This window comes from Musa acuminata, chromosome BXJ2-8 (genome assembly GCF_036884655.1).
Source record: "Musa acuminata AAA Group cultivar baxijiao chromosome BXJ2-8, Cavendish_Baxijiao_AAA, whole genome shotgun sequence".
NCBI lineage: Eukaryota > Viridiplantae > Streptophyta > Magnoliopsida > Zingiberales > Musaceae > Musa > Musa acuminata.
This window is the reverse complement of record NC_088345.1, coordinates 43,831,812-43,857,692: the sequence shown is the minus strand read 5'-3', so window position 1 is coordinate 43,857,692 and position 25,881 is coordinate 43,831,812. Positions and strand designations below refer to the sequence as shown.

At 35.2% G+C, this 25,881-nt stretch overlaps 2 protein-coding genes across 2 annotated transcripts; both read left to right on the top strand.

Moving 5' to 3' along the window:
- Window positions 1-6,273: 6,273 nt before the first annotated feature.
- On the top strand, window positions 6,274-7,357 carry LOC135618381 (protein GOS9-like). The gene is made up of 3 exons (XM_065119265.1): window positions 6,274-6,344; window positions 6,760-6,948; window positions 7,030-7,357. Exons 1-3 carry the CDS (start codon window positions 6,342-6,344, stop codon window positions 7,264-7,266), a joined length of 429 nt encoding a protein of 142 aa, XP_064975337.1. The 5' UTR covers window positions 6,274-6,341; the 3' UTR covers window positions 7,267-7,357.
- A 13,648-nt stretch (window positions 7,358-21,005) lies between these two features.
- Window positions 21,006-22,089, top strand: LOC135618382 (protein GOS9-like). The gene is made up of 3 exons (XM_065119266.1): window positions 21,006-21,076; window positions 21,492-21,680; window positions 21,762-22,089. Exons 1-3 carry the CDS (start codon window positions 21,074-21,076, stop codon window positions 21,996-21,998), a joined length of 429 nt encoding a protein of 142 aa, XP_064975338.1. The 5' UTR covers window positions 21,006-21,073; the 3' UTR covers window positions 21,999-22,089.
- The last annotated feature ends 3,792 nt before the right edge of the window (window positions 22,090-25,881 follow it).

The window sequence follows — 25,881 nt, the reverse complement described above, 5'->3', positions numbered from 1 at the left end:
ATTGAGAAATGGGTCGAAGTCTTGACTTGAATATCAAACTTATTTTTCTAATAAAATTCTCAACCAAAAGTTAGACCCTTTTCTAGCAATAAAAAGGATATATAAAATCATGTTAAATGCAAAAAGCCTTTATCAATGAGTTCTTCATATGGTGGTTGTTAATGCAGTAACACCCTAATCAGTCCCATATCGGAAGTGAGTAAGGACTATGATTGGCTCATATGGGTCTGATGAGTATATAATATTAACTTCAATTTAAAAAATTTAGTTAGTAGTATGGATCAAATAGAGTTATTATTCAGGTAACCCATCAGGCTTCGATCAAACAAACTATGGTTATATGGGTCTAACGAGTATACTATATTAACTTTAACTTAAGCATTTTGGTCAGTGGTATAGACCAAATCGAGTTAGATAATATTGTGATATATATGATACATGATTTAGATTAGCATAGTTTTAATCATGTAGTTAGATTTTGTGGCTTTTTATAATTGAATATGATATATATAATATAGCTAATTGGATTCTGATGATATATATTAGCTAATGGAAAAGAAATACTAGGATTCCTTAGGAGATAATATTGATGGGAGGAGCTCTCATAGTAACTTATCCTAAACCTCTACTCTTATCTTGGATCTAAAGATGGTGCCTTAAGGACTGAATAAGATTGTGCATTTGATGGATTAGTCTCTCTCAACTCTTATCTTGGATCTAAAGATAGTACCCTTGCATATCAAAACAAAGATATTGATTTCAATCATGACATAAAAGATCATTTCTGTATTTAATATAACATATGACAAGGTTTTCTTTGAGTTAAACTTCCCCTTAGCTATCCCAAGTTGACTATGACCTATTAATCAGAAATAGTAGCCCTTCATAGTTTCTAGATCAGCATAGTTTTGATCATGTAGACATCTTCTTTACATTTTATTCATCTTCTTCAACTTGTGTTTCAACGTTCTTTTGTATTCTTTCAGAGAATACACAGATTTCTTGAAGAAACGAGATAATGAAAAAAAGTACATTGCAATTAGTATCATATGAAGTCTATTTATACATGGTGAAAGATAAGATTTCTTTAACTAAGCAGAGAGATTGCCTCATGCAGTTGAGGAAATCTCTTTGTTATCATGTCCCCGAAAGATCGAGCTCCTGTATACCGATCTTGGACTGATGTAACAAAAATAGTTTGTGAGCTAAAAGGCTTCGTGAGTGAGTCTGCTAGTTGATTAGTCATATGGACATGAGAGACACGAAGTTGATGTCTGACAACTTGATCTCGCACGAAGTGAGAGTCGATGGCAATGTGTTTCATGCGTGAGTGGAACATTGGATTGACACATAAGTAGGTAGCTCCAACATTGTCACAATATATTGTAGGAGTATGGGTAGAGCTGACTTTAAGTTCCTTGAGGAGATTTATGACCCAATTGAGTTCAGTAGCAACGGTAGTAATAGCACGATATTCAGCTTCAGTTGTAGACCGGGCCATTGTCTTTTGCTTCTTAGAACTCCAACTGATTGGATTATGCCCAAGAAAGGCGACATACCTTGACGTGGAGGTTCTATCATCAAAGTTTCCTGCCCAGTCAGCATCAGCAAAGGCATAGAGTTGAAGTTGAGTGGTTTTGCGGAGAAAGAGACCATGATTAAGGGTCCCTTTAAGATACCGCAAAATTCGTTTAACCACAGACCAATGCATAGTAGAAGGGTGGTGCATGTATTGAGATAATTTATTGACTGCAAAAGAAATATCTAGACAGGTGAGAGCCAAGTACTATAAGGAGCCAAGTACTTATCGGTATTGAGTCGAGTCCGTGATAGGGCTGACATCATATAATTTGAGTGATTCACTAGTAGAGAGAGGAGTAACAACTTCTTTCGTATCCTACATATTTGTATTTAATAATAAGTCTTGAATATACTTTCTCTGTGAGAGCAGACCTGAGGATGTAAATGTTGCTTCCATTCCTGGAAAGTAGCTCAAGGGTCCTAAATCTTTAAGGGAGAATCGATCAGCCAATTGCTTTAAAAATATCTGAATCTCGAAGGGATTATTGCCTGTAACAATAATATCATCTACATATACTAGAAGATATATTGTATTTCCATGTTGTTGTCATAGGAACAAAGGGGTATCAGACTTGGAGTTGATGAAGCCAATTGATATCAGAAACGATCCAAGTTCAATATACCAATCTCTTGGAGCTTGACGGAGTCCACAAATGACTTTTTATAATTTATAGACATGTCTCGGATACTGGTGATGAACAAAGCCAGGGGATTACAGCATAAAGACATCTTCAGTTAGAGTCTCGTATAAAAAGGCATTGTTAATGTCTAGTTGTAATAAATGTCAACCTTTGCATATGGCCAAATTTAGAATAAGCCGTATTGTTGTGGGTTTAACTACAGGACTAAAAGTCTCTGTGAAGTCAACTCCAGGTCGTTGATGAAACTCTTTGGCTACTAATCGTACTTTATATTGAGCAACGGACCCGTCGGGATTCCGCTTAATTAGATTCTAATGATATATATTTTTTCTAATAGAAAAAGTTACTATGATTCCTTAGGAGAGTGCACTAACTTATCGGGACTCGCATCTTTTAATATAACATATTTCAAGGTTTTCTTTGAGTCAAACTTCCCCTTAGCTATCCCAAGTTGACTATGACCTATTAATCAGAAATAGTAGCCCTTCATAGTTTCTAGATCAGCATAGTTTTGATCATGTAGACATCTTCTGTACTTTTTATTCATCTTCTTCAACTTGTGTTTCAACGTTCTTCTGCATTCTTTCAAAGAATACACAGATTTCTATATGTACCAGAGGTTAGCTGAAAAAAATTCATAAAAGAATCCTGCAGAGTTACTTTTTCTTATAATTCATAAAAGAAAATAAGTTTTGGATCAAAAACAATCTAATGAATGGAAGGATAAGACTAAGTTTCTGAACTCCAATCCTTTATCGAGGACGAGTGAAAACCTCCATAATTGAAAGAATCCTGCAGTTTGTTTTTCAGCTTTATGAAGGACAAATCAAACAGTGCCTTCTCTTTCAGTGTTCACTATTTCATGAGCTGGAGTGGCCTACCACAAACAATCCTTAGTTTGGCCTGTTATGGATGAACTGATAGGAAAGCAATTCTTGGCTTCGGAATTCAATTGGCCATCTCTCATAAGCAACCATCAATTTCAGCTCTTACCCAGTCAAGTTGGCTTAAAAATGCATGCTCAAATCACAAGTCATCTTCCTCACCACACACTATTATGTGCACACGCATTTATCCTCTCCTTGTACCAAATTATTTTTGGGTGGAACAGATCCACTTTCTGGTTCCATGGATCACTCAATTATGTGATTTGACAACAATGATGACCTTCTCAAGTTTCTTGGAATCTTCATACAGCATTACCATCAAAGCTCACACACATCTCTTGAAGAAATTTCTATTCAAAACATGGTGTCAAGTATCAACAGGAGAAGAAAAAATCAGAGCAACATTATGAATGTCATCCACTCCATAACTTTCCATAATATTTAGGACTTCAAAATAGGTGATTTTAGTAAAATTTTCTTCTGAATGTATTGGGTTTTGAGTTTATAATACAACTTGTGTCATGCACAAAACAACAGCCTTTTACTCAAACAAATAAGAAAGGTCATGTTTCTGCATCAAGAGACTTTCTTTGTTTTTATATATGACAGTCATAGATTAAGTGGAACACATCTCACCCAATCATTTAGATTAATATTCTCTTGCCGACAGTTCTTTTGGATGTCTTTTGAATTCTATAGATGAATGAGATGGTGTACAAAATATTCTGGAGTTGGGTTTCCATCTGCCATTGCATCATTTCGAGTAAAATAATTATCCTCCCAAAAGTGATCATGTAAAAGCCAGTGGAACCGTTTTTTTTTGTTTTTGTTTTCCTTTCTCATAACCTCATATCCAAATGATTGCCACAAACATTCGATCATGAGATGCAGTCAAAAGTTCTAAACGGCATGCAGTGAAAATGAAATAATCAAGTAATACTAGATGTGGAAGGTATTTTTTTTGTGAACGTTACTCTCATTCTCAAAAAATAACTGAAGATTCCTAAGTGTTTGATGAAGAATTGATCTATCAATTATTTAAGAAATTGCTTGATATCCATGGAATTATTGTCGTTGATGATAATATTATCTACATAAACTAGTGGATATATAGTACATCTCTTTTATTATCATACAAATAAAGAGCTATTGGATTTGGATTTGACAAAATTGGCTAAGAGCAAAAGTAAGCCATGTATGGTATAACAAGTTTTGGAGTTTGGCAAAGTCTATAAAAACCTTTCTATAGTTTACATACTTGGTTTAGATATTGAGGGTGAATTAAATCACGAATTGGTCCTTAAATACATTTCAATTAAGATCTCTGGCAAGAAAGCAATGTTAACATTTAATTAGGCATGCCATCCTTAAGTGATAATCATACTAAGGATGAATCGAATTATCATTGGTTTAATAATTAGACTAAAGATCTTCGTAAAATCAACACATGCTCATTGGTGAACCCTTTAGTCATTAGATGTGCTTCGTATTAGCAATGGATCCATCTGGGTTTTGCTTAATTTGAAAGATTCACTTACACTTGATGAAGATACAAGACCAAGATCTTGGTGTTAACTTGTGTGAAGTATAGGGGCACAACAAGGGATAACATAAACAATCAAATATTTCAAGTTTTTAAAGGTTTCGAGGTTGTTATGAAATAGTCTTAAAAATTATGATTGGTGTTGTAGGATTAGGGTTTGTATATAGTTAATGATGTGGATTGTAATTTGAAAGGCTGCTGACCAAATGGTTGATGACATGGAGGCTTAGTGTAGGAGGATGATATCAGTTTCGATTATATGTCGGTGCTTTCGTTCAACAAAGTCAAATAATTGAGGTATTTACGATGATGACTTGAGATATTATATAGCACATGATGTGCGATTAATTGTTAGAGCTTAATATTTACCTCCTCCATTAGAGTAAACTATTTTAATAATAGACTTAAAAACGTTCTCGATCATCTTTTTAAAATGAATAAAAACTACTATTACTTCAGATATATGTTTGAGAGGATAAAGCTATGTATATTTAGTAACTAACCTATGAAGATAATATAAAATTATAAGCGGAAATATATATTTGTTGTTGGTACGTTATAAGGAGAAGCAAAAAAAAAAAAAAAAGAATAAAAGAATGAAAGTAAAAAACAATTAAAATCTAAAATGGATATACAACCCAATATGTGGGGGAAAACCTAAGAAAGACACCAACCAGAAGAAAAAAAAAAGTGCAAAGAAATAAGAAAAAAAACAGGTGGGTTGTTGTTGCTGCGTTATATGGATAAATAAAAAACGGTGAAAGAAAAGAATGGAAGAAAAAAAAAATCAAAAGAAGGCACCAACTGGGAGAAAAAAAAAGGGGGTTGGATTGCTGTTGGTGCATTATAAGGAGAAATAAAAAACAACAAGAAAAAAGAAAAAAAGGAAAAAATAAAAAATTACCATGTGATGTGCCTTATATTTACATCAAGAGAGTCGATTTAAATTAAAATATATATATTTATGTATGTTTTCTTGATCCTATGATTTTTTACTCATAAGAAAAGTAGGTAGGATTATAGATTAATTAATCTTAATCAGAAAGAAAGAAGGAAGAAAAAAAAAATTAAATGATTACGATTGGAAATGAAAAAATTACACTCTTTTGATAATATAAATAATGGTGATGTAAACTATGAAGCTATATTCTGACATCCATTCCAATAAACCACTTAAAAGCCGTACCGTCGACCGAACGAGCACAAGGGAAGGGAGTATGCATTATATGCTACGTTCAGGCCCTTTGAGTGAAGATTGGCAGCCATACACCAAACTTTCGTACGCTCACAAGTCTTTAAGGTTCTGCATGCAGAATGTGCAGCTTAGCATTTCCGCCATGGAAGGACATATGCGACGTAGATGCTTGCCAAGCCATCCAACGTGAGATGGCTAAGATGACCATGAGATTCACGTTTACGTACCTCAGCTTCCATCCTTGGCCGACACCCAAGTGTTACGAAGGATGAGATGGAGAGGGATCATCATCTCCAATTCAGCCCTTGTAGGTGTTTCTTTTGACTTCATCGCTTGCAGAACCTGATGTGGGTCGATCACGAGATTCACGTTTATGTAGGCACATGTTAACCTTGGAGGGCTACAAATACCCCCATCCTCTTCCCAGAGGGAGGACGTGCAGCATCCACCGTCTTCCCTAAGTTTCTTCCTGTGCAAAAGAAAGGAGTCTGCAAATGGTGAGAGAGGAGGCTTTGCCTCCGTGACGTCGTTCGTTCTCTTTATACATTCTTGCTGTGCAAATTGTGTCTGTGTTGTTGCACTGTGTAAGGTTCGATGCATGGTTTATAACGTAATGGCGTTTATTTGCATGCACTGTGTTGTTGCACTTGTGTAGGTAGCGATCACGAGTTTCACGTTTACGTAGGTACTACACGTTTAACGTTTTATTTGAGGAAGATGGTTATGGGCCCGCCAATGTAATATAGGTCCCAGAGGAAGGACGTGCATCATCATCGTCATCTTCTTCTTCTTCTTGTCCACACACACATCCATATCTACATGCAAATGGTTCTTTCTCTTGATCCATTTCCTGCTGTGCAAGGTTTTGATGCATGGTGGTATATAACGTGATGGTGTCGTGCATGCGTGCAGGCGGGAGAGATCAAGGTGGGGCTGTGGGGTGGCAACGGAGGGTCTGAATGGGACATGGGGGCTGCCGACCGCATCACCGAAATCAAGATTGGCGCCGTTGAGGCCATCGACGCCATCGTGATCACCTTCATCCGTAATGATCAGACGGAGACCAAGCACTTCGGCAGCATCGATTTCAAACCCTACGTGGTTCGTCCACTTCGTCATCTTCCTCCTAATTAACATTATCGATTGGTTGTACCTCAATGACAGAAAAGTGTCGTTGTTCAGATTTCTCTGCAAGAGGATGAGTATCTTGTGGGCGTCGAGGGGTCTGTGGATACGATGTGGGGATTAACTCTGGTGAGGAACCTGACGCTGAGGACCAACAAGGACAGCTATGGACCTTTCGGCTCCAGTGGCGGAATACCTTTCTCCGTTCCGCTAGTCTCGGGTAAGATCATTGGCTTCTTTGGACGTGCGGGCGAAATGATTGAGGCCATCGGAGTTTACCTGGCACCGAACTAGACCCCTTGGACTGATACTGCTGCTTCAATAAATGAGTCTTGCTGATACTTGGACTCCATAATAAATGAACTGAAATGAACTGTTACTGTCATCGTACTCCCTCCGTCTCCTCCTTGTAGTCAAAGTTGGAGGTTATCATGAATAAAATAAATAAAGGTCCAGTTTGAATAAAATAAATAAAGTCACATATATATACATATATATACATGTATATATATATATATATATGTATATATGTATATATATACATATACATATATGTATATATATGTATATACATATATACATATATATATACATATACATATATACATATATACATATACATATATACATATACATATATATGTTATATATATATATATATATATATATATATATATATATATATATATATATATATATATATATAGTTTTTTTAAGACTCCTAGGACTTGGGTTAATATTCACATTAAGACTAGCTTTGGAATAACGTGGACAGGATGCGGAATACGAAGTTTTACTTCTCGATATTACCAGGATGCCACGTATAATTGAGCTTGACCAATGGATGTTCTCATGCAATGCATGTAGGCTATAGATGAATAGCTTATAAATATCTCAACTGTTCCTTAGAGAATGACATACCATGATTCCAAATTACCTATACTATTCCACATCTCTAATGGTGAGAGGCTTTCCTCCCCTCTTTTCTCTCTCTCTCTTTGGAACTAAGAAGACTTGGCTAAGATCGGAGGAGGTGACATGGTTTGCTTGTGTCCGAGCAAAGGTATCTTAAAGGGTGGGGAAGAAAACTAAAAAAACAAGAGGATGTAAAGGGATTGATAGAGATGGCACAGGGTATCGATAGGCGCGAGGCCCACTACTTGGGAAAAGGAAGCTTCTTCGACCTTTTAGCAAAAGGAAGCTCGCACGAGATAATGTGTGCTTGAAACTTTTGCATGACCATGCGCATGTGTGTTCGCACGAAAAATGATGGACATGATGCATCGTTGCAACATTAATTTTTTTTTTAAATTAAATGAGAATTAATTAAATGAGTAGTATCGGAGATAAAACTCATGAAGCTTTTGTGAATGATAGAAGCTCGTAAAGAGTTGTCTCTTGATTTACAATATAAAAACCTACTAATGAGTCAAATTAATCATGTAATATATATAAGATCGAACATTAATTCAATCCAAAGATGTAAGTTTATTAAATTATGAATTTAAGATAATATATTATCTATTCAGCTGCATATATTTTTATAAAATTTTCACTCATTTAGAATAACTATTTGATACTAAGTTAGAAAATTGAATAATGGTACGTTTAAGTCAAATTGATTAATATTTATATTTAGATTTGACAATAATTCAATCCAACTTAAATTTATTAAGACGTATAGTTCTTTTGTTGATAATTTTTAAACTGATAATGTGTTTTCAGTTGGTTAGGATGATTAACATTCATGAGATTGAGATCAATTCAACTAAAAAAAACTTAAATTTATCATGATTCATTATAAATTAACCAATATATTTTTATTTTATTTTTATTTTCAAATCATTTCACCCATAAATATTTCCTTAATACTCATATATGAGTCTATATGATGTGTATTAGTTATATTTTTATGTAACATTTCACATAAGATAAAATATAAATGTGTAAATAATGATACAACAAAAAAAGTATCATCGTAAGTATTGGTGTAAAATTATGGATGTTGAGAAGGTACAAGCTCGAAATTCAAAATGATTCGCAAGTCAAGGCAAGACCCTTTTTAATGATTATATATATATATATATATATATATATATATATATATATATATATATATATATATATATATATATAAAAGACTCCCAACTAACAGCTTGCATTAATATTGACATTAAGATTAGTTTGGACTGTTGTGGACAGGACGTGGAATGTGAAGTTTGACTTCTCAGTATTTCCAGGATGTTACGTGTAATTGAGCTCAACGAATGAATAGAGTCATGCAACACATGTAGGCTATAGGTGAATAGCCTATAAATGTTAGAAAAGAGATAGAAAGGAAATTACTAACGAAGCTTGAATGCATTAACAAGTCCCTCTCCGATTTATACAGATTAGGAGGGAGGATTTTCCTCAACAGAATAGAGGATTTCCCTTAGAGAGATTTCCTTATATAGTTGAGGATATCTAATCTGCTATCATGCCCCCATAAGATGATGCTCCTATCAAGGACACCAATCTTGGATCGTTGTAATGTAAAAAGTTCACGAGCGAGAGGCTTCGTGAGTTAGTCGGCTAACTGATTAGCCAAATGGACTTGAGAAACTCGTAGTTAACGGCGAACAACTTGATCTCACACAAAATAGATGTCAATAGCAATATGTTTCATGAGGGAGTGGAACACCGGATTAGCGCACAGATAGGTAGCTCTGATATTATTACAATATATTATAGAAGTGGCATTAATGTTGAGTTTCATGAGCAGATTTATGACCCAATTGAGTTTTGTAGTGACAGTGGCGATGGCACAGTATTCAGCTTTAGTTGTAGACTGTGCAACTATCTTTTGTTCTTAGAATTCCAACTGATTGGATTAGTGCCAAGGAAGACAATATACATCGATGTGGATATTCTATCATCAAAGTTGCTTGCCCAATCAGCATTGGTAAAGGCATGAAGCTGAAGTAGAGAGTATTTACAAACAAAGAGACAATGATTGAGGGTCCCCTTAAGATAACGTAGAATTCGTTTGACTGCAGACCAATGCATAGTAGATGACCTCTGCATAAACTGTGATAATTTATTGACTGCAAATGAGATATCGAGATAGGTGAGAGCTAAGTACTATAGGGAACCAACGACTTGTCGGTATTGAGTGGGTTTCGTAGTAAAACTTCCATCAGATAATTTGAGAGAGCTACTAATAGATAGAGGATTGGTAACCACATTTGCATCCAGCATGTTTATTTTGGACAATAAATCTAGAATGTATTTCTTTTATGATAGAAAGAGACCGGAAGATGTGAATGTAGCCTCGACACCCAAAAAGTAATTTAGCGGTCCTAGATCTTTGAGCGAGAATCGAGCTGCCAACTGTTCGATAAACAATTGGATTTCTGTAGGATTGTTGCCTATGACAATGATGTCATCCACATATACTAGAATATATATTGTGTCGCTATGGTGTTGTTGTAAGAATAATGAGGAATCAGATTTGGAGTTGAGAAAGTCAACTGAATTTAGAAAAGAGCCAAGTTCAGTGTACCAAGCTCTTGGAGCCTGATGAAGTCCATAAATAGCTTTTCGAAGTTTGCAGACATGCCTTGGATATTAAGGATGAGTGAAACCAGGAGGTTGGTGCATAAATACATCTTCAGTTAGAGTCCCCTGTAAAAAGGCATTATTAACATCCAATTGGTGTAATTGCCAACCCTTAGTGGTGGTCAAACTCAGGATAAGTCTAATTATAGTGGGCTTAACAATGAGACTAAATGTCTTAGTGAAATCAACTACAAGTCTTTGATGAAACCCTTTGGCGACGAGGCGTGCCTTATATTGGGTAATAGAGTCATCAGGGTTCCATTTAACTCGAAAAACCCACTTACATCTGATGATGTTTTGTGTATGATGAAAGGGTACTAGATCCCATGTTGAGTTATGGAGGAGGGCATTATATTCCTCACACATGGCGGTATACCAATGCAGAGATTTTTAGGCTTGAGTGAAGGTGGTGGGTTCAACGGTGGTGGATGAGGAATCCATGATAGCATGAAGATCAAGGACCTGACACGGTTCGAAAATACCACTCTTAGAGCATGTGGTCATAGAATGGTGGAGACTATGGGACTGTGAGGTTATGTTGTTGGAAGAAGCGGTTGAGAGTCATTAACACAGGCCGGGTAAGGTGGAGGTACGTCAGGGTCACTTGGCCGAGAAGAAGGCACAGATAACGATTGTGATCCTGAACTAAGTACCTCAATAGTTGGAGAAGAAAGAAGTGCAGTAGGAATGAGCAATTGCTGAACCGGAGGATTGGAATAGTGTAGATCATGAGAGGAGGGACTGGACGATGTCATGGGAGGCTCGTCCGGTTAGATCAGAGGTACACCCCAATGAGAAATGGTTAATGAGGTGGTCTGTATGGTAGTAGAGGTATGGTTTTGAAATAGAAAAAGAAACTCAACAAAAATAACGTGACATGATTTAAAAATTTTGTGAGTGTGGAGATTATAGTAGTGGAAAGAATTATGTTCAAAAGAGTTATCTATAAAAACACAAGGATTAGATTGTGATGTTAACTTGTGAAAGGCATAGGGATGCAACCATGGATAACATAGACAACCAAATACTCTGAGTTTTCAAAGGTTCGAGGGTTTGTGAAAGGCATAGTTGAAGAAATCTCTTTTCCTTCTTCTCTACTCTCTTTCTTCTTCTCCCACCCAATTAACACCTCTCTAAGAGACGGGTCCTCTCTCCTTTCTTTACTATATGCTCGTTTACAGTATGTATGTTTGATTGTGTTGAGATTATGTTTAGAAATATATTTATATTTTTAATATATATTTATGAATGAATATATAGTTATTGGAATGTCTTGAGTATTTGATAAATAATAGATTAAAATTGGATCTTAAATATACATTGACATAAATATTATTTGGTAAGATTATATTTTAAAAGTTCATTAAATATTATATGATAAAATTTATCCTTCTAATATTTTTAATATGTATTCGAAAATAAATACATATTTTTATTTAAATAAATTAAATAAATGAATATATGTAATATTACAAAATTTTATGTATGACCCATGTTTATAAAAAATATAAAATATAATCATAATAATAAAATGTTTAAAAATAAATAAATAGTATTTCATATATAAGACATTTGAGAGGAGTTAGCGATAATAGAAATCAAGAAAATGGGAGAGAAAATGAGGGTTGTAATATCTATTATATAATGATAATCTTATGTTTTTAGATAATATCATAGGATATTTTAAAAATTTTGAAAAATTTCATTATTATTAGCATTTGGATATTTGCGATGCAACATCCAAACTAAATAAGATTTGAAAAAAAATTATCAATCATCAAAGCACATTTAAGATATGTTTTATACTCTCAATCCATATTGTAAATGTTCCCAACATGGGTGGTCTTGCTTGCATTATCACCAACATTATGATTCATGTTGGAGACATCATAGATATCATAGAAATAACGTACTCACGAGGCCGATCACTATAGAGGCTATGGTGGCCACTCTTATGAGGTTGTTAACCAATCATCATTACCATAATATTTTTCATGATTTGAGCTCTAATTTTATCATAATTATAACTTTATTAAGGGAAAAATAATACTCCAAGCTTGGTTGCATTTAAATATTAACTAACATCAACCATTATAATGAACACCTTGTTGGCATCGAAAAACTTGTGGTAGACTCTCAATGCAGGGCAACTTACTCTTCGTACTAATAAAGATACCTATGGAGGGTAAAATTAGATTCACAAGTTCATATATAAAGTCTACAGGACTTACCAACGCACCCGACACTAGTCATTTATTGATTTACAACTATTCTTTAATCGTTCTTAGTTTTCCTCCCTTTTTTGTTCTCTCTTACACATCTAGTATATGCTAAATTACTTATAATTGTGAGATGTAAGGACTTGTTCATAACTCATTTCTTGATCTAATTAATTTACTCTTTTATAAACTCTTTAGGATGTAAATAAAATTGCATCTAGGTTAATTCTTTGCAGATGAATAATGCAAGAGTACCCAAATCTTTTAGATCAGATTATTTGTATCAATGTATCAACGAAGTCTACTTCCAATTAAATTCCTCTTTAGTTGATAGAGTAGTCTGCTAGTGGAAGTTAGAATTATACTACACTGCTTCATACATCGAGAAATGGGTCGAAGTCTTGACTTGAATATCAAACTTATTTTTCTCATAAAATTCTCAACCAAAAGTTAGACCCTTTTGTAGCAATAAAAAGGATATATAAAATCACATTAAATGCAAAAAGTCTTTGTCAATGAGTTCTTCATATGGTGGTTGTTCATGTAGGTATTATGACACCCCAATTAGTCCCATATTAGAAGTGGGCATAGACTATGATTAGCTCATATTGGTTTGATGAGTATTCTATATTAACGTCAGTTTAAGAATTTTGGTCAATAGTATGGATCAAATAAAGTTATTATTCAGGTAACCCATCAGGCTCGGATCAAATAGACAATGGTTATATATATTCATATATACATATAGATATATACATATGTATATATAAATATATATATATACATATATATATATTTATATATACATATGTATATACATATATATATATATACATATATATAGTTTTTTTAAGACTCCTAGGACTTGTGTTAATATTCACATTAAAACCAGCTTTGGAATAACACGGACAGGATATGGAATACGCATGTATGGTCTCATACAGGATGTGGAAAATCAAGTTTTACTTCTTGATATTACCAGGATGCCACGTATAATTGAGCTTAACCAATGGATGGTCTCATGCAACGCATGTATGCTATAGATAAATAGTTTATAAATATCTCAACCGCTCCTTAGAGGATGACATATCACGATTCCAAATTACCTGTACTATTCCACATCTCTAATGGTGAGAGGCTTTCCTCCCCTCTATTCTCTCTCTCTCTTTTTGGAACTAAGAAGACTCGGCTAAGATCGGAGGAGGTGACATGGTTTGCTTGTGTCCGAGCAAAGGTATCTTGAAGGGTGGGGAGGAACACAAAAAAAATAAGAGGATGTAAAGGGATTGATAGGGATGACACAGGGTATCGATAGGCATGAGGCCCACTCCTACTTGGGAAAAGGAAGCTTCTTCAACCTTTTAGCAAAAGGAAGCTCTCACGAGATCAAGTGTGCCCGAAACTTTTGCATGACCATGGGCATGTTTGTTCGCACGAAAAATGATGGACATGATGCATTGTTGGAACATTATTTTTATTTTTAAATTAAATGAGAATTAATTACTTCATTTCTTGAGTAGCATCGGAGATAAAAACTCACGAAACTTTTGTGAATGATAGAAGCTCGTAAAGAGTTGTCTCTTGATTTACAATATAAAAACCTACTAATGAATCAAATTAATCATGTAATATATATAATATTGAACATTAATTCAATCCAAAGATGTAAGTTTATTAAATTATGAATTAAAGATAATATATTATCTATTCAGCTGCATATAATTTTTATAAAATTTTCACTCATTTAGGATAACTATTTGATACGAAGTTAGAAAATTGAATAATGGTACGTTTAAGTCAAATTGATTAATATTTATATTTAGATTTGACAATAATTCAATCCAACTTAAATTTATTAAGACATATAGTTTTTTTGTTGGAAATTAATAAAAAGTTTGAATGAATTAACATGTCCCTCTCTTATTTATACAGATTAGGAGGGAGGATTTCCCTCAACAGAATAAAAGATTTCTCTCAACAGAGTAGAGAGCTTTCGTTAGGGAAATCTTATCTGCTATCATGCCCCCACAAGATGGTGCTCTTGTCAAGGACACCAATCTTGGATCATTGTAATATAAAAAGTTATAATTTGACTACAGACCTGTGCATAGTAGACGATCTCCGTATAAACTGTGATAATTTGTTGACTCCAAATGAGAAGTCAGGATAGGTGAGAGCTAAGTACTGTTGGGAACCAATGACTTGTCGGTATTGAGTGGGTTCCATAGTAGGACTTCTATCAGATAATTTGAGAGAGCTACTGGTAGATAGAGGAGTGGTAACCACATTTGCGTCCAGCATGTTTATTTTGGACAATAAATCTTAAATGTACTTTCTTTATGATAGAAAGAAACCGGAAGATGTGAATGTAGCCTCGACACCCAAAAATTAATTTAGGGGTCCTAGATCTTTGAGCTAGAATCGAGCTGCCAACTATTCGATGAACAATTGAATTTCTATAGGGTTGTTGCCTATAACAATGATGTCATCCACATATACCAGAATATATATTGCATCACTATGGTGTTGTGGTAAGAATAACGAGGAATCGGATTTGGAGTTGAGAAAGTCAACTGAATTCAGAAAAGAGCCAAGTTCAGTGTACCAAGCTCTTAGAGCCTGATGAAGTCCATAAATAGCTTTTCAAAGTTTGCAGACATGCCTTGGATATTGAGGATGAGTGAAACCAAGAGGTTAGTGCATAAATACATCTTCAGTTAGAGTCCCATGTAAAAAGGCATTATTAACATCCAATTGGCGTAATTGCCAACCTTAGTGGTGGTTAGACTCAGGATAAGTCTGATTAAAGTGGGCTTAATAACGGGACTAAATGTCTTAGTGAAATCAACTCCAAGTCTTTGATGAAACCCTTTGGCGACGAGGCGTGCCTTATATTGGGCAATAGAGCCATCAGGGTTCCGCTTAACTAAAAAAACCCACTTACACCTGATGATGTTTTGTGAATTAAGAAAGGGTACTAGATCTCATATTGAGTTATGGAGGAGGGCATTATATTCCTCACACATGGTGGTATGCCAATGCAGAGATTTTTGGGCTTGAGTGAAGGTGGTGGGTTCAACGGTGGTGGATGAGGAATCCACGATAGCATGAAGATCAAGGACCTGACGCGGTTCGAAAATACCACTCTTAGAGCGTGTGGTCAAAGGATTGTCGAGACTACAGGACGGTGAGGTTATGTTGTTGGAAGAAGCGGTTAGAGTCATTAACACAGGCTAGGTAAGGTGGAGGTACATTTGGGTCACTTGGCTGAGAAGAAGGTAAAGATAACGATTGTGATCCTAAACCAAGTACCTCAATAGTTGGAGAAAAGAAAGTGCAGTAGGAATGAGCAATTGCTGAACCGGAGGAGTAGAATAGTGTAGATCATGAGAGGAGATACTGGACGATGTCATGGGAGGCTCGTCCGATTGGATCGGAGGTATACCCCAATAAGAAATGGTTAATGAGGTGGTCTGTATGGTAGGAGAGGTATAGTTGTGAAAAGGAAAAATAAACTCAACAAAAATAACGTGATGTGATATAAAAATTTTATGAGTGTGGAGATTATAGCAGAGGAAAGCATTATGTTCAAAAGAGTAACCTATAAAAACGTAAGGATTAGATCGAGATGTTAACTTGTGAAAGTCATAGGGATGCAACCATGGATAACATAGATAACCAAATACTCTAAGTTTATGAAGGTTTGAGGGTTTATGAAACAGTGTGTCAAAGGGGGATTGGTATTGTAGGACTGGCATAGGCATTCTATTAATAAGGTAGACGATAGTTTGAAAGGCTGCCATCCAAAAGATTGAAGGCATGGAGGCCTGATGGAGAAGTGTGAGCTCAGTTTGTACTATATGCTGATGTTTGCATTCGGCGGAGGGTACCGAGTGTTCTTCCTCTTAGACTTATAATTGATTTGAGCTATGAAAGACAGTCCGAGCATTTTGTCCGCACGCTTCAAACAAATCTCATAGTTAGTATAGTTGTTTCCATAAACTAGAAGATAATATTGTATTTCCATGTTGTTGTCATAGGAACAAAGAGGTATCAGACATGGAGTTGATGAAGCCAATTGATATCAGAAACGATCGAAGTTCAGTATACCAATCTCTTGGAGCTTGACGGAGTCCATAAATGACTTTTTATAATTTGCAGACATGTCTCGGATACTAGTGATGAACAAAGTTAAGAGGTTGCTGCATAAAGACATCTTCAGTTAGAGTCTCCTGTAAAAAGGCATTTTTAATGTCCAGTTGTCGTAAGTGCTAGTCTCTGGAGATGGCCAAACTTAGAATAAGCCAAATTGTTATGGGTTTAACTACAGGACTAAAAGTCTCTGTGAAGTCAACTCCAGGTCGTTGATGAAACCCTTTGGCTACTAATCATTCTTTATATCATGTAACGGAACCGTCGGGATTCTGCTTAATTGGATTCTAATGATATATATTTTTTCTAATAGAAAAGAAATACTATGATTCCTTAGGAGATAGTGCACTAACTTATTGGGACCCGCATCTTTTAATATAACATATTACAAGGTTTTCTTTGAGTCAAACTTTCCCTTAGCTATCCCAAGTTGACTATGACCTATTAATCAGAAATAGTAGCCCTTCATAGTTTCTAGATCAGCATAATTTTGATCATGTAGACATCTTCTTTACTTTTTATTCATCTTCTTCAACTTGTGTTACAACGTTCTTCTGCATTCTTTTAGAGAATACACAGATTTCTATATGTACCAGAGGTTAGCTGAAAAAAATGGAAGTGTACCGAAAAAAAACACTGCTCTTTTGAATAGTTGAATCCTGCAGAGTTACTTTTTCTTATAATTCATAAAAGAAAAGAAGTTTTGGATCAAAAACAATCTAATGAATGGAAGGATAAGACTAAGTTTCTGAACTCTAATCCTTTACCGAGGACGAGTGAAAACCTCCATAATTGAAAGAATCCTGCAGTTTGTTTTTCAGCTTCATGAAGGACAAATCAAACAGTGCCTTCTCCTTCAGTGTTCACTATTTCATGAGCTGGAGTGGCCTACCACAAACAATACTTAGTTTGGCCTGTTATGGATGAACTGATAGGAAAGCATTTCTTGGCTTCGGAATTCAATTGGCCATCTCTCATAAGCAACCATCAATTTCAGCTCTTACCCAGTCAAGTTGGCTTAAAAATGCATGCTCAAATCACAAGTCATCTTCCTCACCACACACTATTATGTGCACACGCATTTATCCTCTCCTTGTACCAAATTATTTTTGGGTGGAACAGATCCACTTTCTGGTTCCATGGATCACTCAATTATGTGATTTGACAACAATGATGACCTTCTCAAGTTTCTTGGAATCTTCATACAGCATTACCATCAAAGCTCACACACATCTCTTGAAGAAATTTCTATTCAAAACATGGTGTCAAGTATCAACAGGAGAAGAAAAAATCAGAGCAACATTATGAATGTCATCCACTCCATAACTTTCCATAATATTTAGGACTTCAAAATAGGTGATTTTAGTAAAATTTTCTTCTGAATGTATTGGGTTTTGAGTTTATAATACAACTTGTGTCATGCACAAAACAACAGCCTTTTACTCAAACAAATAAGAAAGGTCATGTTTCTGCATCAAGAGACTTTCTTTGTTTTTATATATGACAGTCATAGATTAAGTGGAACACATCTCACCCAATCATTTAGATTAATATTCTCTTGCCGACAGTTCTTTTGGATGTCTTTTGAATTCTATAGATGAATGAGATGGTGTACAAAATATTCTGGAGTTGGGTTTCCATCTGCCATTGCATCATTTCGAGTAAAATAATTATCCTCCCAAAAGTGATCATGTAAAAGCCAGTGGAACCGTTTTTTTTTGTTTTTGTTTTCCTTTCTCATAACCTCATATCCAAATGATTGCCACAAACATTCGATCATGAGATGCAGTCAAAAGTTCTAAACGGCATGCAGTGAAAATGAAATAATCAAGTAATACTAGATGTGGAAGGTATTTTTTTTGTGAACGTTACTCTCATTCTCAAAAAATAACTGAAGATTCCTAAGTGTTTGATGAAGAATTGATCTATCAATTATTTAAGAAATTGCTTGATATCCATGGAATTATTGTCGTTGATGATAATATTATCTACATAAACTAGTGGATATATAGTACATCTCTTTTATTATCATACAAATAAAGAGCTATTGGATTTGGATTTGACAAAATTGGCTAAGAGCAAAAGTAAGCCATGTATGGTATAACAAGTTTTGGAGTTTGGCAAAGTCTATAAAAACCTTTCTATAGTTTACATACTTGGTTTAGATATTGAGGGTGAATTAAATCACGAATTGGTCCTTAAATACATTTCAATTAAGATCTCTGGCAAGAAAGCAATGTTAACATTTAATTAGGCATGCCATCCTTAAGTGATAATCATACTAAGGATGAGTCGAATTATCATTGGTTTAATAATTAGACTAAAGATCTTCGTAAAATCAACACATGCTCATTGGTGAACCCTTTAGTCATTAGATGTGCTTCGTATTAGCAATGGATCCATCTGGGTTTTGCTTAATTTGAAAGATTCACTTACACTTGATGAAGATACAAGACCAAGATCTTGGTGTTAACTTGTGTGAAGTATAGGGGCACAACAAGGGATAACATAAACAATCAAATATTTCAAGTTTTTAAAGGTTTCGAGGTTGTTATGAAATAGTCTTAAAAATTATGATTGGTGTTGTAGGATTAGGGTTTGTATATAGTTAATGATGTGGATTGTAATTTGAAAGGCTGCTGACCAAATGGTTGATGACATGGAGGCTTAGTGTAGGAGGATGATATCAGTTTCGATTATATGTCGGTGCTTTCGTTCAACAAAGTCAAATAATTGAGGTATTTACGATGATGACTTGAGATATTATATAGCACATGATGTGCGATTAATTGTTAGAGCTTAATATTTACCTCCTCCATTAGAGTAAACTATTTTAATAATAGACTTAAAAACGTTCTCGATCATCTTTTTAAAATGAATAAAAACTACTATTACTTCAGATATATGTTTGAGAGGATAAAGCTATGTATATTTAGTAACTAACCTATGAAGATAATATAAAATTATAAGCGGAAATATATATTTGTTGTTGGTACGTTATAAGGAGAAGCAAAAAAAAAAAAAAAAGAATAAAAGAATGAAAGTAAAAAACAATTAAAATCTAAAATGGATATACAACCCAATATGTGGGGGAAAACCTAAGAAAGACACCAACCAGAAGAAAAAAAAAAGTGCAAAGAAATAAGAAAAAAAACAGGTGGGTTGTTGTTGCTGCGTTATATGGATAAATAAAAAACGGTGAAAGAAAAGAATGGAAGAAAAAAAAAATCAAAAGAAGGCACCAACTGGGAGAAAAAAAAAGGGGGTTGGATTGCTGTTGGTGCATTATAAGGAGAAATAAAAAACAACAAGAAAAAAGAAAAAAAGGAAAAAATAAAAAATTACCATGTGATGTGCCTTATATTTACATCAAGAGAGTCGATTTAAATTAAAATATATATATTTATGTATGTTTTCTTGATCCTATGATTTTTTACTCATAAGAAAAGTAGGTAGGATTATAGATTAATTAATCTTAATCAGAAAGAAAGAAGGAAGAAAAAAAAAATTAAATGATTACGATTGGAAATGAAAAAATTACACTCTTTTGATAATATAAATAATGGTGATGTAAACTATGAAGCTATATTCTGACATCCATTCCAATAAACCACTTAAAAGCCGTACCGTCGACCGAACGAGCACAAGGGAAGGGAGTATGCATTATATGCTACGTTCAGGCCCTTTGAGTGAAGATTGGCAGCCATACACCAAACTTTCGTACGCTCACAAGTCTTTAAGGTTCTGCATGCAGAATGTGCAGCTTAGCATTTCCGCCATGGAAGGACATATGCGACGTAGATGCTTGCCAAGCCATCCAACGTGAGATGGCTAAGATGACCATGAGATTCACGTTTACGTACCTCAGCTTCCATCCTTGGCCGACACCCAAGTGTTACGAAGGATGAGATGGAGAGGGATCATCATCTCCAATTCAGCCCTTGTAGGTGTTTCTTTTGACTTCATCGCTTGCAGAACCTGATGTGGGTCGATCACGAGATTCACGTTTATGTAGGCACATGTTAACCTTGGAGGGCTACAAATACCCCCATCCTCTTCCCAGAGGGAGGACGTGCAGCATCCACCGTCTTCCCTAAGTTTCTTCCTGTGCAAAAGAAAGGAGTCTGCAAATGGTGAGAGAGGAGGCTTTGCCTCCGTGACGTCGTTCGTTCTCTTTATACATTCTTGCTGTGCAAATTGTGTCTGTGTTGTTGCACTGTGTAAGGTTCGATGCATGGTTTATAACGTAATGGCGTTTATTTGCATGCACTGTGTTGTTGCACTTGTGTAGGTAGCGATCACGAGTTTCACGTTTACGTAGGTACTACACGTTTAACGTTTTATTTGAGGAAGATGGTTATGGGCCCGCCAATGTAATATAGGTCCCAGAGGAAGGACGTGCATCATCATCGTCATCTTCTTCTTCTTCTTGTCCACACACACATCCATATCTACATGCAAATGGTTCTTTCTCTTGATCCATTTCCTGCTGTGCAAGGTTTTGATGCATGGTGGTATATAACGTGATGGTGTCGTGCATGCGTGCAGGCGGGAGAGATCAAGGTGGGGCTGTGGGGTGGCAACGGAGGGTCTGAATGGGACATGGGGGCTGCCGACCGCATCACCGAAATCAAGATTGGCGCCGTTGAGGCCATCGACGCCATCGTGATCACCTTCATCCGTAATGATCAGACGGAGACCAAGCACTTCGGCAGCATCGATTTCAAACCCTACGTGGTTCGTCCACTTCGTCATCTTCCTCCTAATTAACATTATCGATTGGTTGTACCTCAATGACAGAAAAGTGTCGTTGTTCAGATTTCTCTGCAAGAGGATGAGTATCTTGTGGGCGTCGAGGGGTCTGTGGATACGATGTGGGGATTAACTCTGGTGAGGAACCTGACGCTGAGGACCAACAAGGACAGCTATGGACCTTTCGGCTCCAGTGGCGGAATACCTTTCTCCGTTCCGCTAGTCTCGGGTAAGATCATTGGCTTCTTTGGACGTGCGGGCGAAATGATTGAGGCCATCGGAGTTTACCTGGCACCGAACTAGACCCCTTGGACTGATACTGCTGCTTCAATAAATGAGTCTTGCTGATACTTGGACTCCATAATAAATGAACTGAAATGAACTGTTACTGTCATCGTACTCCCTCCGTCTCCTCCTTGTAGTCAAAGTTGGAGGTTATCATGAATAAAATAAATAAAGGTCCAGTTTGAATAAAATAAATAAAGTCACATATATATACATATATATACATGTATATATATATATATATATGTATATATGTATATATATACATATACATATATGTATATATATGTATATACATATATACATATATATATACATATACATATATACATATATACATATACATATATACATATACATATATATGTTATATATATATATATATATATATATATATATATATATATATATATATATATATATATATATATAGTTTTTTTAAGACTCCTAGGACTTGGGTTAATATTCACATTAAGACTAGCTTTGGAATAACGTGGACAGGATGCGGAATACGAAGTTTTACTTCTCGATATTACCAGGATGCCACGTATAATTGAGCTTGACCAATGGATGTTCTCATGCAATGCATGTAGGCTATAGATGAATAGCTTATAAATATCTCAACTGTTCCTTAGAGAATGACATACCATGATTCCAAATTACCTATACTATTCCACATCTCTAATGGTGAGAGGCTTTCCTCCCCTCTTTTCTCTCTCTCTCTTTGGAACTAAGAAGACTTGGCTAAGATCGGAGGAGGTGACATGGTTTGCTTGTGTCCGAGCAAAGGTATCTTAAAGGGTGGGGAAGAAAACTAAAAAAACAAGAGGATGTAAAGGGATTGATAGAGATGGCACAGGGTATCGATAGGCGCGAGGCCCACTACTTGGGAAAAGGAAGCTTCTTCGACCTTTTAGCAAAAGGAAGCTCGCACGAGATAATGTGTGCTTGAAACTTTTGCATGACCATGCGCATGTGTGTTCGCACGAAAAATGATGGACATGATGCATCGTTGCAACATTAATTTTTTTTTTAAATTAAATGAGAATTAATTAAATGAGTAGTATCGGAGATAAAACTCATGAAGCTTTTGTGAATGATAGAAGCTCGTAAAGAGTTGTCTCTTGATTTACAATATAAAAACCTACTAATGAGTCAAATTAATCATGTAATATATATAAGATCGAACATTAATTCAATCCAAAGATGTAAGTTTATTAAATTATGAATTTAAGATAATATATTATCTATTCAGCTGCATATATTTTTATAAAATTTTCACTCATTTAGAATAACTATTTGATACTAAGTTAGAAAATTGAATAATGGTACGTTTAAGTCAAATTGATTAATATTTATATTTAGATTTGACAATAATTCAATCCAACTTAAATTTATTAAGACGTATAGTTCTTTTGTTGATAATTTTTAAACTGATAATGTGTTTTCAGTTGGTTAGGATGATTAACATTCATGAGATTGAGATCAATTCAACTAAAAAAAACTTAAATTTATCATGATTCATTATAAATTAACCAATATATTTTTATTTTATTTTTATTTTCAAATCATTTCACCCATAAATATTTCCTTAATACTCATATATGAGTCTATATGATGTGTATTAGTTATATTTTTATGTAACATTTCACATAAGATAAAATATAAATGTGTAAATAATGATACAACAAAAAAAGTATCATCGTAAGTATTGGTGTAAAATTATGGATGTTGAGAAGGTACAAGCTCGAAATTCAAAATGATTCGCAAGTCAAGGCAAGACCCTTTTTAATGATTATATATATATATATATATATATATATATATATATATATATATATATATATATATATATATATATATATATATAAAAGACTCCCAACTAACAGCTTGCATTAATATTGACATTAAGATTAGTTTGGACTGTTGTGGACAGGACGTGGAATGTGAAGTTTGACTTCTCAGTATTTCCAGGATGTTACGTGTAATTGAGCTCAACGAATGAATAGAGTCATGCAACACATGTAGGCTATAGGTGAATAGCCTATAAATGTTAGAAAAGAGATAGAAAGGAAATTACTAACGAAGCTTGAATGCATTAACAAGTCCCTCTCCGATTTATACAGATTAGGAGGGAGGATTTTCCTCAACAGAATAGAGGATTTCCCTTAGAGAGATTTCCTTATATAGTTGAGGATATCTAATCTGCTATCATGCCCCCATAAGATGATGCTCCTATCAAGGACACCAATCTTGGATCGTTGTAATGTAAAAAGTTCACGAGCGAGAGGCTTCGTGAGTTAGTCGGCTAACTGATTAGCCAAATGGACTTGAGAAACTCGTAGTTAACGGCGAACAACTTGATCTCACACAAAATAGATGTCAATAGCAATATGTTTCATGAGGGAGTGGAACACCGGATTAGCGCACAGATAGGTAGCTCTGATATTATTACAATATATTATAGAAGTGGCATTAATGTTGAGTTTCATGAGCAGATTTATGACCCAATTGAGTTTTGTAGTGACAGTGGCGATGGCACAGTATTCAGCTTTAGTTGTAGACTGTGCAACTATCTTTTGTTCTTAGAATTCCAACTGATTGGATTAGTGCCAAGGAAGACAATATACATCGATGTGGATATTCTATCATCAAAGTTGCTTGCCCAATCAGCATTGGTAAAGGCATGAAGCTGAAGTAGAGAGTATTTACAAACAAAGAGACAATGATTGAGGGTCCCCTTAAGATAACGTAGAATTCGTTTGACTGCAGACCAATGCATAGTAGATGACCTCTGCATAAACTGTGATAATTTATTGACTGCAAATGAGATATCGAGATAGGTGAGAGCTAAGTACTATAGGGAACCAACGACTTGTCGGTATTGAGTGGGTTTCGTAGTAAAACTTCCATCAGATAATTTGAGAGAGCTACTAATAGATAGAGGATTGGTAACCACATTTGCATCCAGCATGTTTATTTTGGACAATAAATCTAGAATGTATTTCTTTTATGATAGAAAGAGACCGGAAGATGTGAATGTAGCCTCGACACCCAAAAAGTAATTTAGCGGTCCTAGATCTTTGAGCGAGAATCGAGCTGCCAATTGTTCGATAAACAATTGGATTTCTGTAGGATTGTTGCCTATGACAATGATGTCATCCACATATACTAGAATATATATTGTGTCGCTATGGTGTTGTTGTAAGAATAATGAGGAATCAGATTTGGAGTTGAGAAAGTCAACTGAATTTAGAAAAGAGCCAAGTTCAGTGTACCAAGCTCTTGGAGCCTGATGAAGTCCATAAATAGCTTTTCGAAGTTTGCAGACATGCCTTGGATATTAAGGATGAGTGAAACCAGGAGGTTGGTGCATAAATACATCTTCAGTTAGAGTCCCCTGTAAAAAGGCATTATTAACATCCAATTGGTGTAATTGCCAACCCTTAGTGGTGGTCAAACTCAGGATAAGTCTAATTATAGTGGGCTTAACAATGAGACTAAATGTCTTAGTGAAATCAACTACAAGTCTTTGATGAAACCCTTTGGCGACGAGGCGTGCCTTATATTGGGTAATAGAGTCATCAGGGTTCCATTTAACTCGAAAAACCCACTTACATCTGATGATGTTTTGTGTATGATGAAAGGGTACTAGATCCCATGTTGAGTTATGGAGGAGGGCATTATATTCCTCACACATGGCGGTATACCAATGCAGAGATTTTTAGGCTTGAGTGAAGGTGGTGGGTTCAACGGTGGTGGATGAGGAATCCATGATAGCATGAAGATCAAGGACCTGACACGGTTCGAAAATACCACTCTTAGAGCATGTGGTCATAGAATGGTGGAGACTATGGGACTGTGAGGTTATGTTGTTGGAAGAAGCGGTTGAGAGTCATTA

Bases quoted from the DNA above. Each gene is read 5' to 3' on its own strand.
- LOC135618382 (XM_065119266.1), top strand. The intron at 21,681-21,761 runs GTTCGTCCACTT...GTCGTTGTTCAG, and splicing joins TCGATTTCAAACCCTACGTG to ATTTCTCTGCAAGAGGATGA.
- LOC135618381 (XM_065119265.1), top strand. The intron at 6,949-7,029 runs GTTCGTCCACTT...GTCGTTGTTCAG, and splicing joins TCGATTTCAAACCCTACGTG to ATTTCTCTGCAAGAGGATGA.